This window comes from Artemia franciscana, chromosome 7, assembly GCF_032884065.1.
Source record: "Artemia franciscana chromosome 7, ASM3288406v1, whole genome shotgun sequence".
Lineage (NCBI taxonomy): Eukaryota > Metazoa > Arthropoda > Branchiopoda > Anostraca > Artemiidae > Artemia > Artemia franciscana.
The window spans coordinates 53,057,790-53,071,246 of NC_088869.1; the positions used below are offsets into that span (position 1 = coordinate 53,057,790).

Genomic DNA, 13,457 nt, shown 5'->3' on the forward strand with positions numbered 1-13,457 from the left:
CTTAGCAACTTATTGCATAGTGTGCTCATGGAACTTAAACTTCCTGTCAACGATCACCCATAAGTCTCGTTCACTCTCAACAGCCTCAACTTGGATATGTGTGCCAGATTTATCCAGCATGAAATATGAAATCTGATTGTTGTGGGGACCCATGTGAAGGACTTTGCATTTTGATGGGTTGAACTACATCATCCAGGTGGAAGCCCATAAGGAGAGACTATTCAAGTCATTTTGCAGGGTTCCATTGGCAATTCCAATTAGTTTGCTGTCATCAGCGTAGAGAGTGATGAGGTTTTGTAGAACATCCTCACAATAATTATATATATATATATATATATATATATATATATATATATATATATATATATATATATATATATATATATATATATATATATATATATATATATATATATATTGCCAAAGATGCTTCCCTGGGGTACCCCACTTATAACTGGTGCAGGCTCTAAAAATATGGGGCCTCCACTGTCAGAGTAGACCATGACCTTCTGGATCCGGCCAATCAGAAACGATCTTATCCACTCCACAGTGTCAGCATAGACTCCATATGCATGGAGCTTATGTAAAAGGTATTTGTGGACAACTTTATCGAAGGCCTTGGCTTGGTCGAGTTACAGGACATCAACTGCTTTACCTTCCTCAATTAATTTAGTGACTATATCATAAGAATGGATCAGGTTTGTCTCAATAGACAGACTCCTTCTGAAACCATGTTGAGATTTCGACAGTAAGCCATTTTTTTCAAGGTGGTTAATAATAGCGTCATTGAAAATACTTTCGAGCAGTTTAGAAATGACTGATGTGAGACTAATAGATCGGTAATTTTCAGGGTTATTTTTATCTCCCTTCTTGAAAACTGAAACTATATTGGCTGATTTCCAATCAGCTGGTACCACCATCATCCTTATGGACATCTTAAAAATATCAGCCAGTGGCATGTTTATTCATTTCTTTATCTTAATCATCCAGTTTATTTCATTTCTGTTCGTTTCGGGTTTCATTTTATGCTTCGACAGCAAAATATTTTAGCCTGTTTTAAGCTTGACTGGCATATTAAACTTAGGCTTTATTCGTTTTCAGATTTATTTATTCATTTATGCTAGTACTTGTTGTATGTTTTTTGTTATGATTGTATACTTAATTTCCGTTCGTTTTGTGTTTCATTTATTCTTTAATAGTAATTTCTGGGCGTTTTAAGTTTGACTTACTATAGGTTTCTATTTCTTCTGATCTTAAGGTTAATATGACCTTTACTATTCTTTACTTTGACTTAGGACTTCCCATGCCGGTTGGCACATATGTGGCAACAATTCCTCTCCATGATGACCTCTCCAGTGTCTTCAGAAAAAATTCGTCAAGGGTTGTCCTTGAGAACGCTGTGCCTTTTTTTAGGCATTGTCAAAGTGTAACCTTCTGTCGTCCGTGCCGTCGAACTCCTGGAGGTGTCCAACACCAAACATTATGAGGCAGATAATTACTGTCCATTCTAACCATATGTCCCCAATTTCTCCACAGACTACTTATTACTTTATCAATAATGAGTCGCCGTTTAGTCTTCTCTCTAATGAATGAGACGGTAATTTTGCCCTCCAGCTGATTCCGAGAATTCGTTGAAGACAATTATTTTCAAAACTTTTGATTCTTTTCTCTAGCTTTTTTTTCAGCACTCAGCTTTCAGAACCATACATTAGTACTGATAGGACTTTACTGTTGAAGAGCCCCAGTTTCAGCTTCAAAGAGAAACTGGCACTTCTCCGAACGTTTCTTAACTTATCAAAGGTGCTTCCTGCACACGCAATACGTGTGGCAACTTCATGCTGGGCTTCCATCGGTGCTAATTAGACTCCCAAGATATCTAAACATCACTACATCTTAAATTTTCTTTGCTTTAACTATAAGTGGCACTGCAGATAGTTTATTAGCATTATTGCAAATGACTTTCGTCTTTTGGGTGCTTATTGTCAAACCTATTCGTTCACCTTCTTTCGAGAGCTTCATGTTCTAATGAAGCTCTAAGTGTGAAAGGAGCGTTATATCGTCTGCGAGTCAGCACCAAATAAAGTGTGATTTTAATTCAACTAGATGTCACCCATGAAGATGCAAGTCTGGAGGATAAAATCAATGAGCTTAGGGAACAGTACTAGGGACAGAATGGGCCCCTGTCAAATGCCTGAGTGGACTTTGAACCAGTCAGTCAAGTCCCCATCATGAGTTAAAACAGCAAACATTTTCTCACCATACAGCGTCATTATAATATAACAGTTTTATCAGGGAAGCCATAGTAGCGCAATACTTCCCACAATGAATCTCTATGGACTGAGTTGAAAGCCTTCAAGAAATCGCTGAAAGCCATTATGACTCCAGTCTGCCATTCATTTGACTCTTCAATAAGTATTCTAAGACTAAAGATCAAGTCAGCACATGACCTACGTGGTCAGAAGTCATGCTGTTCATCTCCGAGTATGGCGTTAACGTTTGCTTGGATGCGATTCAAAATGACTTGAATCTTTGCTTCCTGCAGACTGTAGGGCGATGCCTCACCAAATGTTGCATTCAGCAGTTCAACCCTTCTTAAGTAGTTTTACTGTAATCCCTTTCTTCCAATCTGTGGGAATATTCTCAGTGTCCTATATCTGCATTAGTATTTGGTGTAGCGGCTCAGCTGTACCAGCACCGTATTTCAATAGTTGGGGATGTATACCATCAATGCAAGCTGCTTTTCCATTATTTAGTTCACGTAGTACTTTATTTCATGTAAGCTAATTGGCTTTGTATTAATGACTAACTGGAAAAAGGGTCAACCATCTGGGGGGTCTGCAGGATCTGCAGTAGGGGCAAAGATTAATATTTCGTGGAAATACTCTTTCCATCTATTATCTATTTCTTTTTTGTTCGTTAGCAGTCGTCCCTATTTACTCTCAATCACAGTAGCAGACTTTTTGAAGTCTCCTTTGATCTCCTTTGTTATGCGAGAAACTGTCCTGTTATCACCTTTACTATCAACAGCTTCGGCAGCTTTGGCCTCGGGGAAGCGACGTCTATCTGCTCTTATCCTTTTTGTACTTATTCCTTAGATGGTCCTTATATTCAGAGGTGGCATTGAGGTCGCAGGGGTTTGGTTGAATTTTCACTCCTTTCTGGACAGACATACGTTTCCAAGAAGGATTACTTATCCACTGTTCCCTTTCCTTTTTTTTAGCAAAACCACGAGTTTCTTCAGCTATACTTTGCACATTTTCCACGGTCTAGGTCCATGCTTCACCAGCAGACACTTACTTCTCCTCGCAATCAAGGCTAGAAAACTTATTAGAGAAGAATAAACAGAAGAATTTCTCGGATATCTTTGTCCCTTAGCTTCTGCACATAAAATACTCTCAGATTTCTTTTGTGCTTCACAATAGCCCTTAGCTTCAGCTCAAAACAGGCAATCCCTAGTTGGTGATCTCGGAACGAATCTGCAACACGGAAAGAGCGCACTTAATCGGAACATCGTCTTTGTCGCTTCCTGATCAAAAGGCGGTTGATTTGGTTTCTTCTCATTCCATCAGGGGAAGTCCAAGTATGCTTGTGGATTTCCCGGTGGGGAAACCATAAGCCACCAACAATTAGGCCATGGCAAGTACACATATCTATCAATCGCGCACCATTGCCATTTATGACACCCAAACCATGTTGTCCAATCACTTCCAGGTATAACTATGGCTATTACCAACTTTAGCTTCACGCTTCTTTCCTGTACCAAAAAAGAAAACTTCATAGTCATCAACTACAATAGATCCAAAAACCTGTCAATCTAGCTTCAAATAAGGCCACTATGTCAAAAATACATGTTTGAAGAGTTCTTATTACACCTTCCATGCGACCAGGTTGCGTATCAGGGTTCACAGTGTGGACATTCAAAACTGAGAGACGTTATACGTTTCAAAACGTCGGTTTGTTATACAAAATTCTGTCCAGGAACGGTTGGAAGTCGTTTTGGATGAGATCAAATTGGGTCCGAGGCTTTTCGTTTTCATTTTATGAATCAGTAAATTTTTACAGGGATAGGGTATTAACCTATAACCCAACCCTCCTTCTTTCCTGGCTTGGGACAGGCTGCTCATCAAAACCCCGAAAGGCAAGGATCTTCACAGGCGGAGTTATAAGAGACCTTCTTATTCGGATTTTTTTTTCTTAATTAATTTCTGTTCGTTTTCGATTGCCAAGGTTTCAAGGTTTTCAAAATTCCCTATTTCAAAATAATTTATTATTCCAAACTAAATTAATAGTTTTGACCAGAACTAATAATATTAAACTTAATATTTGATATATAATGATAATGTCTGGAAACTCACCACCTAAAGATTATGTTTTACCCCGGGCCAGATTTAAAGATTCGACGCTTCTAGGCCCAAGCGTTTTGTCGATCTGTTTTCGCAAAATCTTCGGGAAATCCTCAAAATTATGGGAATAGTGAAAGCCACAGGGCCTAGTTGATGTACTGGTAAATCCTGGCCTGGTTTCACTACAGTTTTTATTTTATTTTCAATGTTGTAGTAAGAGCAAAAGAAAATATTTGTTATATAATTCATTCTAGCAAAGCGCCAAATACGCAGTAGGCCTTACGCTTTTACCGTTAGGGAAACAGACAGTAGCCATACTCTTATTTGTAGTGAAGAATATAGGTGTCTTGAACAGTCCTGAAAAGAGCTAGTAAAATTAAACTGAATTCTTATGATTTTTGGGATAGAATATCGTTAATGAGTTTTTGGCTGGGGGAGGTACGGAGGGAAGGGCAGGGGTCAGCTCCTATGATTTTTGGAATCAAATATCATTAATAAGTTGATTTTTTGTCGGGGGGGGGTCTAGCCATGGAAGGAAAGCCAGGTGTCAGTCCCTATATTTTATGATTGATTAATATTTAGGGAGAAGGGAGGGGTATGTTCCATGAAGGATCAGGGATCAGCTCCCATCAGTTTTGGAATAAAATATTGTTAATAAGGTGTTTGTCTTTTTCTTTTTTTGGGAAGGGGGGCATGAAGGGACAGGAGTGAGTTGTCATAATTTTTAGAATAAATATCTTTAACAATTTTTTAGGAGGATTGGAGGTCGCTTCACGCAGAGAAGGCCAGGGGTCAGCTCGCTTAAATTTGGGAATAAAATATCATTCATAAGTTTTTTGAATGGGGTTGGGGGTTTGGTTTATATGATCTTTGAACTATTTTCAAAAGCCTCGCATAAGAACCTTATATGCCACCCGGACCAAACATGCTATACTTGCCCCAAGGCTCTGGGGGTTGTGCTGACCCTGGACTTTTGGTTATCTGATCTTTTGACTTACTTTAACAAAATGGTTATATGAAAAATTCAATCGGATGGCATTGGGGTAAAAAGACATGAGGGATACGAGCCTTCCAGTCACTTTGAATCTTAAAAAGGGAGCTTGAACTTTCAACCTCCAATAGAATGAGCTCCTGACCAAGTTACATACTATCATTCCTTTCATAAAAACCTTATATGCCCCCGGTGCATAATTTAGAACACTTGCCCCCGGGTTCTGAGGGCTGTGTAAACCTCGGAGATTTATTATATGATCTTTGGTCTATTTTGGACAAAATGAAAACCTTAAAAGTTTGATTATACACATTTAGGGGAAAAAATGGTTGGTGGAGGGTTAGTTGCCATCAGATTACTCAAAAAGGGAACTAGAACTTAAAAATTTTTAGTATTTTGAGTCCCTCTCCAAATTTTATCTCTTCCATCGGAACTTTATATGCTTCCGGGCATAATTTACAACCCTTCACCCAGGCTCTGGGGGAGGATATTTTGACCCCAAAGCTTTTGTTATCTGATTGTTGAACTTCAAAAAATGACTATCCAAAAATTTTGACTGAATGCGTTTTGGAAAAATAGCTTGTGTGTGAGGAGGAGGGGTAGTCCCTCCGTTCTCTTTTGACTCTTAAAAGGAAACTAGAACTTTCAAATAACGATGAAATGAGCCACCTCTGAAGCTTATACTACCACCTCTTATATAAAAAACTTTTATGCCCCGGTGCATAAATTACAACACTCCTCTTCTAGCTCTGGGGGGTTGTGTCAAACCCAGACTATTCGTTATTTTATCTTTACACTGTTTTGAACAAAAGAGCTATCTCAAAATTTTGATGGGATATTTTTGGGGAAAAAGGGCCTTGGGGGGGGGTTAGTTGTCCTTTCATCACTTTTTATTCTTAAAAAGGGCACTAGAAACTCCTATTTACAGTCAAATGACCTCCCTCTAAAGTTTATACTACTATCTATTCCATAAAAACTTTACATGCCCGAGGGCGTAACTTACAACACTTGCCCCTAGGTTCTTGAGTTTTTGTAATATGATTTTTGGTCAATTTTGAACAAAACAGCTACATAAGAAATCAATTGGACGCATATGGAGAAAATACGGTTGATGGGGGGAGACTAGTTGCCATCGGATCACTTTTGACTCTTTAAAAGGAAGCTATAACTTTGAATATATAATCATTTGAGTCCCCTCCAAAGTTTGTACGACCACTTCTCCCATAAAACCTAATATACCCCAGGGGCACAAGCTACAATCCTTAGTTCCCCCGCGGACGTGGAATGGGGGGGGCTAGATATCCTCTGATCTTTTTTAACTCTTAAAAAGTGAACTAAAACTTTCAATTTCCAATTAAACGAGCCCTCTCTGAAGTTTACACGAGCATCTCTTCTATAAGAACCATATATGCCCCCAAGACATAACTTACAACGCCTGCCTCCGGTTCATAGGGGAAGGGGGTGTTTCGAACCCGTAGTTTTCGTTATATGATCTTTGAACTATTTTTAACAAAATGGCTATCTCAAATTTTGATCGGATATATTTAGGGGAAAAGGGCAGGGGGATAGTTGTCCCCGATCTCATTTGAATATTAAAAAGAGCACTATAACTTCCGATTCCTAATCAAATGAGCCCCCTCTGAAGTTCCTACGACGATATCTCCCATATCAAGTGCCTCTGGAAAACAAAAAACATTGGAGCCGTTTAGCATTTACTATATGCAACGTTATAGCGTTTCCTCTGATTTCAAGCTTTAAAATTAACTTACACAGCCGAAGCACCGTATTTAAGGGCCATTTTGAATGCTGTTTCCGAGGTTACAGCTATCACTATAACCATGCTTAGAGAAATCTGATTGTGAATATTAGAGCTAGTTTCCTCTCTGAACTTGTGAATACAAAAAAGGGATAATTTCAGGAATATACACCTCTTGATCCTGTTCGACCTTCCTCTCCATCCCCTGAGTTTGAGAGATTTTTGAAGTTTTTAGAAAATTCTGATAGAATATTTCTGATACAAATCACTTGTCTTTAATCTTTCTTTTAAATATTGTCACCCTCTTCCCTGCTCCGCTCCTCATGCTTTCGAAAATTGTTTCTAAGCATAATATATTACAAATTTCAGTCTAGGAATAAAAACATTTTTTATAAGAAATTAGTTTCTTTGACACCATTTTTATTTGAAACAATGGGCAGTGGTTCCCTCTTTATTAGATTGCTAATCCCATTTCAACCATAATTTTATTAAATGGAAGTAGCTCACAATTTGGCTCAGTGTATAAGGTGTTGAAAAAAATGTGGATATCCAAGGCAGACTCCTATTATTGTCAGATAAATGAAAGAGAGCCAACATATTTAAGCCCTATTTATCGGTTGTTTCTCTGGTCATGTAAAAATTTTCCAGATTTTCGTTAATGGAGAACTATATTTACGGTTTCCTCTGATAACATTCCTCTTGATTAGAAAGACTTTGGCATTGAAGCAAAGTGATATGGAATTGTTTCAACGACTTCTTCGCGCAATTTAAATGTGATATAATGGTTTCAAGGGGAGCAGAGGTGGTACTTGTCCTAGGTGCAGGAGTTTTAGGGGAGCGAAATTTCAAGTAAATAATTTAACAGTTATAATCTTGTTGTAATTTTATAAGTTTTATTTTTATTAAAATAAAGTAGAGAGGACATTTGACAGTACATATTAGCAAATTAAATTCAAAATTTTCATTTTATCTCATATCTTCATCACCACTTCTTAAAAATGAGAGTACACCTTATTACCGCGTTATTGCGGTAGATGTTGCTACCGCAGAACAGCATTAAGTTGTTCCGCGGACTCCATGATATGAACAAAACAATTCAGGGCTGATATATTTCCATAAAGAAACCTATAGATATGTAAGAATTAAAACTTAAAACGAACAGAAATTACTCCGTATATGAAAGGGGCTTTTCCTTCTCAACTCCACGCTCTTTACGCTAAAGTTTGACTCTTTCTCTTAACTCTACATTTTAAAACAGCAAAAAAAAAACTTTAGCGTAAAGAGCGGGGCGTTGAAAAAAAAGCCCCTTTCATATACAGAGTAATTTCTGTTCGGTTTAAGTTTTAATTTCGCTCCTTACTTTCATTTAAAAAACTTGTTTTTTTATTTAATTTCTGAACGTTTTTGAATGCATGTTTTGATTTTGGCTCTCCGCAGAGGAATAATTAAAACAAAATTTGTATATTTATTTATTTTTTTTTTGGCTAAATGGCTTTCTCATAATTTTGATCGAATGATTTTGAGAAAAAAGAGCGGGAGAGGAAGCCTAGTTGCCCTCCGATCTTCGGTTAATTAAAAAGGCAACTAGAACTTTTAATGTTTTTATTAAATTATAAATTATAAATTAGCTTACGTAAAGAACTTTGGTATTCTTATGTTTTTATTACATATATGAGGGGGTTTGCCCCCTCGTCAGTACCTCACTCTTTACACTAAAGCTTAAATTTTGTCCCAATTCATTAAGAATGACCCCTGAATCACAAAAGCCGTAGAATAAATAGTTGAAATTACTTAAAAATACTTTAGCGTAAAGAGCGAGGTATTAGGAGGAGGTGAGCCCCTTATATAGGTAATAATTTCTGTTCGTTTTAAGTTTTAATGCTGCTGCTTACTTCCAACTGAAAAAAAAACTTTTCATTGTTTTTTTTAAGTAATGCTAGTAAATCCTGCGCTCCCTTTATGGAAAATTTCTTCCCCCATGACAAATTCCTCGATGGAAAGTTCCCCCAGCATATCCCCGTCTTCTCAACTCCTGCCTCCAACAAAAAATCCTCCTGAAAACGCCTGTACACTTCCCAATAACCATTACTATATGTAAGCACTGGTCAAAGTTTTGAACTTGTAACTCCTCCCACGGGGACTGTGGGGGAGTAAATCGTCCCCAAAGCCATAGTTATAAGGTTTTTCGGCTACGCTGAATAAAATGGCTATCTCAGAATTTTGATCCGTTGACTTTGCGAAAATAATTAGCGTGGGAGGGGACCTAGATGCCCTCCAATTTTTTGGTCACTTAAAAAGGACACTAGAACTTTTCATTTCCGTTAGAATGAGCCCTCTTGTAACATTCTAGGACAACTGGGTCGATACGATGACTCCTGGGAAAAAAAAACAAATAAAGACGCATCCGTGATCTGCCTTCTGATATTCTCTCTTCCCATCCGTGATCTCTCTTCCCATCTCCCCCAAAGAGAGCGAATCCAGTCGATTCTGTCAATCACGTATCAAGGACATTTGTTTATTCTATCCACCAAGCTTCATCCCGATTCCTCCACTCCAAGTGTTTTCCAAGATTTCCCCCTCCAACTCCCCCCAATGTCAAAAGATCTGGTCGGGATTTGAAATAAGAGCTCTGAGATATAAATTTCTTCTAAATATCAAATTTCAATACGATCCGATCACCTATTCGTAAAATAAAAATATCCAATTTCCCAATGTCAACAGGATCTGGTCAGAATTTAAAATTAGAGCTTTAACGCGCAAGACCCTTCTAAATATCAAATTTCATTAAGATCTGGCCATCCTTTCGTAATTTACAAATACCTCAATTTTCAAAATTACCTCCCCCCCCAACTCCACCATAGAGAGCAGATCCGGTCCGATTATGTCAGTCACGGGTCTTAGACAGGTTTTTGTTCTTCCCATCCAGTTTCATCCTGATCTAATCGCTTTAAGTATTTTCTAAGATTTCCGGTTCCTCTCAACTGCCCCCCCCCCAATTACGCTGGACCCGGTTGAGTTTTAGAATAAGAGATCTGAGTCACGAAGTCCTTCTAAATATCAAATTTCATTGAGATTCGATCACCCGTTCGTAAGTTAAACATACCTCATTTTTTCGAATTTTTCAGAATTCACCCCCACCCCAACTACCCCAAAGAGAGCGGATCCCTTCCGGTTATGTCAATCATGTATCTAGGACTTGTGCTTATTTTTCCAAGCAAGTTTCATCCTGATTCCTCGACTCTAAGTGTTTTCCAAGTTTTAGGTTTCCCCCTCCCCCCCCCAATATCACCAGATCTGTTCAGAATTTAAAATAAAAGCTCTGAGACACGACATCCTTCTAAATATCAAATTTCATTGAGATCCGATCACCCGTTCGTAAGTTAAAAATACCTAATTTTTTCTAATATTCAGAATTAACTCCCCCCCAACTACTCCAAAGAGACCGGATCCGTTCCGGTTATGTCAATCATGTATCTAGGAGTTGTGCTTGTTTTTCCCACCAAGTTTCATCCCGATCCCTGCACTCTAAGTGTTTTCCAAGATTTTAGGTTTCCCTCTCCCAACTCCCCCCCCCTCAACGTCACCAAATTCAGTTAGGAATTAAAATAACAACTCTGAGACACGATATCCTTCCAAATATTAAATTTCGTTAAGATCTGATCAACCGTTCGTAAGTTAAAAATACTTCAATTTTTCAGTTTTTTTTTCCGAATTAACGGGCCCCCACTCTCACCCAGATGGTCAAATCGGGAAAACGACTATTTCGAATTTAATCTTGTCCGGTCCCAGATACGCCTGCCAAATTTCATCGTCCTACCTTACCTGTAAGTGCCTGAAGTAGCAAAACCGGGACCGACAGACGGACAGAATTTGCGATTGATATATGTCACTTGGTTAATACCAAGTGCCATAAAAACTGAGGTGCACTAACATATTTTGGTGAACAGAGATACGGGTGTCATTTAATGAGTAGCCTCTGGAAATCTTTGAAATCAAGGCCTAGCAAACGATCCCTTAGAATTCCAAATACATCTGACAACAAAAACCAAACGTGCACATCTTTTCTACAAAAGCCTATCTGCAAGTAATAGGCAACTCATTTAACAAAGGAATATCGGCCCTGTGGTTGTGGTATTTAAGTTTTGGCCTCAACTAAATACTTATCTATCCTTCCAAGTAGCCTAGAAAAATTTTAATCTCAAAGTTCTTATCTCAATACCATGGAGGATTAAGTAAGTTCCAGGGAAAAAAAAGGAAAAAAAAAAGAGACTTTTAGACAGAAGTTAAAAAGTTTTAAGTAAAAAGAAAAAAAATAGTTATACCTGTTTCGTTTTTATTTAATTTTTTTTTTTTGCAAATTCGGAGAAAAAACCACGATTATTCCCAACTCTCTCAAAGTTAACATTCAGAGCCTCAAGACTAATAATACTGAATTTTCCTATCGTCTCACAAACAGTACTATCCATTCAACTCCAAATTTCTGCGCGACAGCAACTTTCATGCATTTCTGAGCCACTAGCCTCCTGGTCAGTCATTGTTTAAGAGGTATGGTAAACTTTTCGCCAGTTTTATTTCGAAGATTTCTTAGATGTCTTTTACCTTAGACGGACCATTTACCTTAACGTGAAAGTCAATCCAAGGTTTTTAAGCTTCTTTAATGACAAAATAAGAGCCATTGACAGGATTTCACGTCAAGAGATAATTTGAATCAAACAGTTCGTGATAACAAACTTTAAGTAAGGAGCGATACAGGCTAGTAGTAGTCAAAAACTATATATATATATATATATATATATATATATATATATATATATATATATATATATATATATAAATATATATAACAGTTCTGGCAAAGAACTGTAAGTAAGGAGCGATGCGACTGAACAGTAACAAAAACTCTAAAAACAGAATTTTGATATCAATAGATATTCAAAAGAATCAGCATATTATGTTGATTCCAAATATATGCATATAATTAAGTTTAATCGGCATATTATGTTGATTCCAAATATATGCATATAATTAAATTTAGTTTTACTCATCAAAAGTTGCGAGCCTGACAAAAATTTGCTTGATTTTGAAAAAGGGAGATAATACCCCCTAAAAGTCAAGGAACCTTATTGAAAATTACATCATCAGGATCCAGCATATCCGAGAACCTTATCAAACAGTTCGTGGTAACGAACTGTAGTAAGGAGCAACCTGGCTTAATAGTAAACGAAGCTCTAAAAAACAAAACGGAATTTTGATACTTAAAGATACATCAAAACAATCCGAATTTCATGCTGGTTTTAAATATATAAGTTTCATCAAATTTAATCTTTGTCATCGAAAGTTCCGAGCCTGAGAGAATTTGCCGTATTTCGGAAAATAGAGGGAAACACCCCCTAAGAGTCATACAATCTTAACGAAAATCACACCATTGCATTCAGCGTATCAGAGAAACCTATTGCAAAAGTTGCAAGCTCCTATCTACAAAAATGTGGAACTTCGTATTTTTTGCCAGAAGACCGATCACGAGTGCGTGTTTATTTGTTTTTTTTCTTTTCCCCAGGGGTCATCTTATCGACCAAGTGGTCGTAGGATGTCGCAAGAGGGCTCATTCTAACGGAAATTACAAGTTCTAGTGCCCTTTTTAAGTGACCAGAAAAACTGGAGGGAACCTAGGCCCCCTCTCACGCCCATTTTTTCCCCAAAGTCAACGGATCAAAATTTGAGATAGCCATTTTCTTCAGCATAGTCGAAACCATAATAACTATGTCTTTGGGGATGACTTAGTCCCCCAAAGTCCCTTTGAGAGGGGCTGCAAGTTACAAACTTTGACCAGTGTTTACATACAGTAATGAATATTGGGAAGTGTACAGACGTTTTCATTTTTTTTTGTTTCTAGGGGGGTGAGGGGGAGGACTAATTGGGAGGATCTTTCCTTGGAGGAATATGGGGGATGAGAAATTCAATGAAGGGGGTGCAGGATTTTCTAGCGTTACTATAAAAAAACAAGAGCTAAGAGCTCATATGGCACTAGTGACGAGGCAAGAAGAGCTAAGAGCCAAGAGATCATATGGTATGAGCTCTAACAAAATTCTATGAATCAATAGATTAGTTTAAAAAGGAAAATAAGAGGGTTAATGCCGGTCAGGATTTAAAATAAGAGCTCTGAGTCACGATGTCCTTCTAAATATCAAAATTCATTAAGATCCGATCACCCACTCGTAAGTTATAAATACCTAATTTTTTCTAATTTTTCCTCTCCCTTTTGCCCCCCAAATGGTCGAATCTGGGAAAACGACTTTATCAAGTCAAATTGTGCAGCTCCCTGACAGGCCTGCCAATTTTCATCGTCCTAGCACATCCAGAAGCACCA

At 37.7% G+C, this 13,457-nt stretch overlaps 1 protein-coding gene across 1 annotated transcript; it reads right to left on the reverse strand.

Moving 5' to 3' along the window:
• Window positions 1-632: 632 nt before the first annotated feature.
• On the reverse strand, window positions 633-959 carry LOC136029724 (uncharacterized). Its single transcript, XM_065708229.1, has one exon. It carries the CDS (start codon window positions 957-959, stop codon window positions 633-635), a length of 327 nt encoding a protein of 108 aa, XP_065564301.1.
• Window positions 960-13,457: the final 12,498 nt, after the last annotated feature.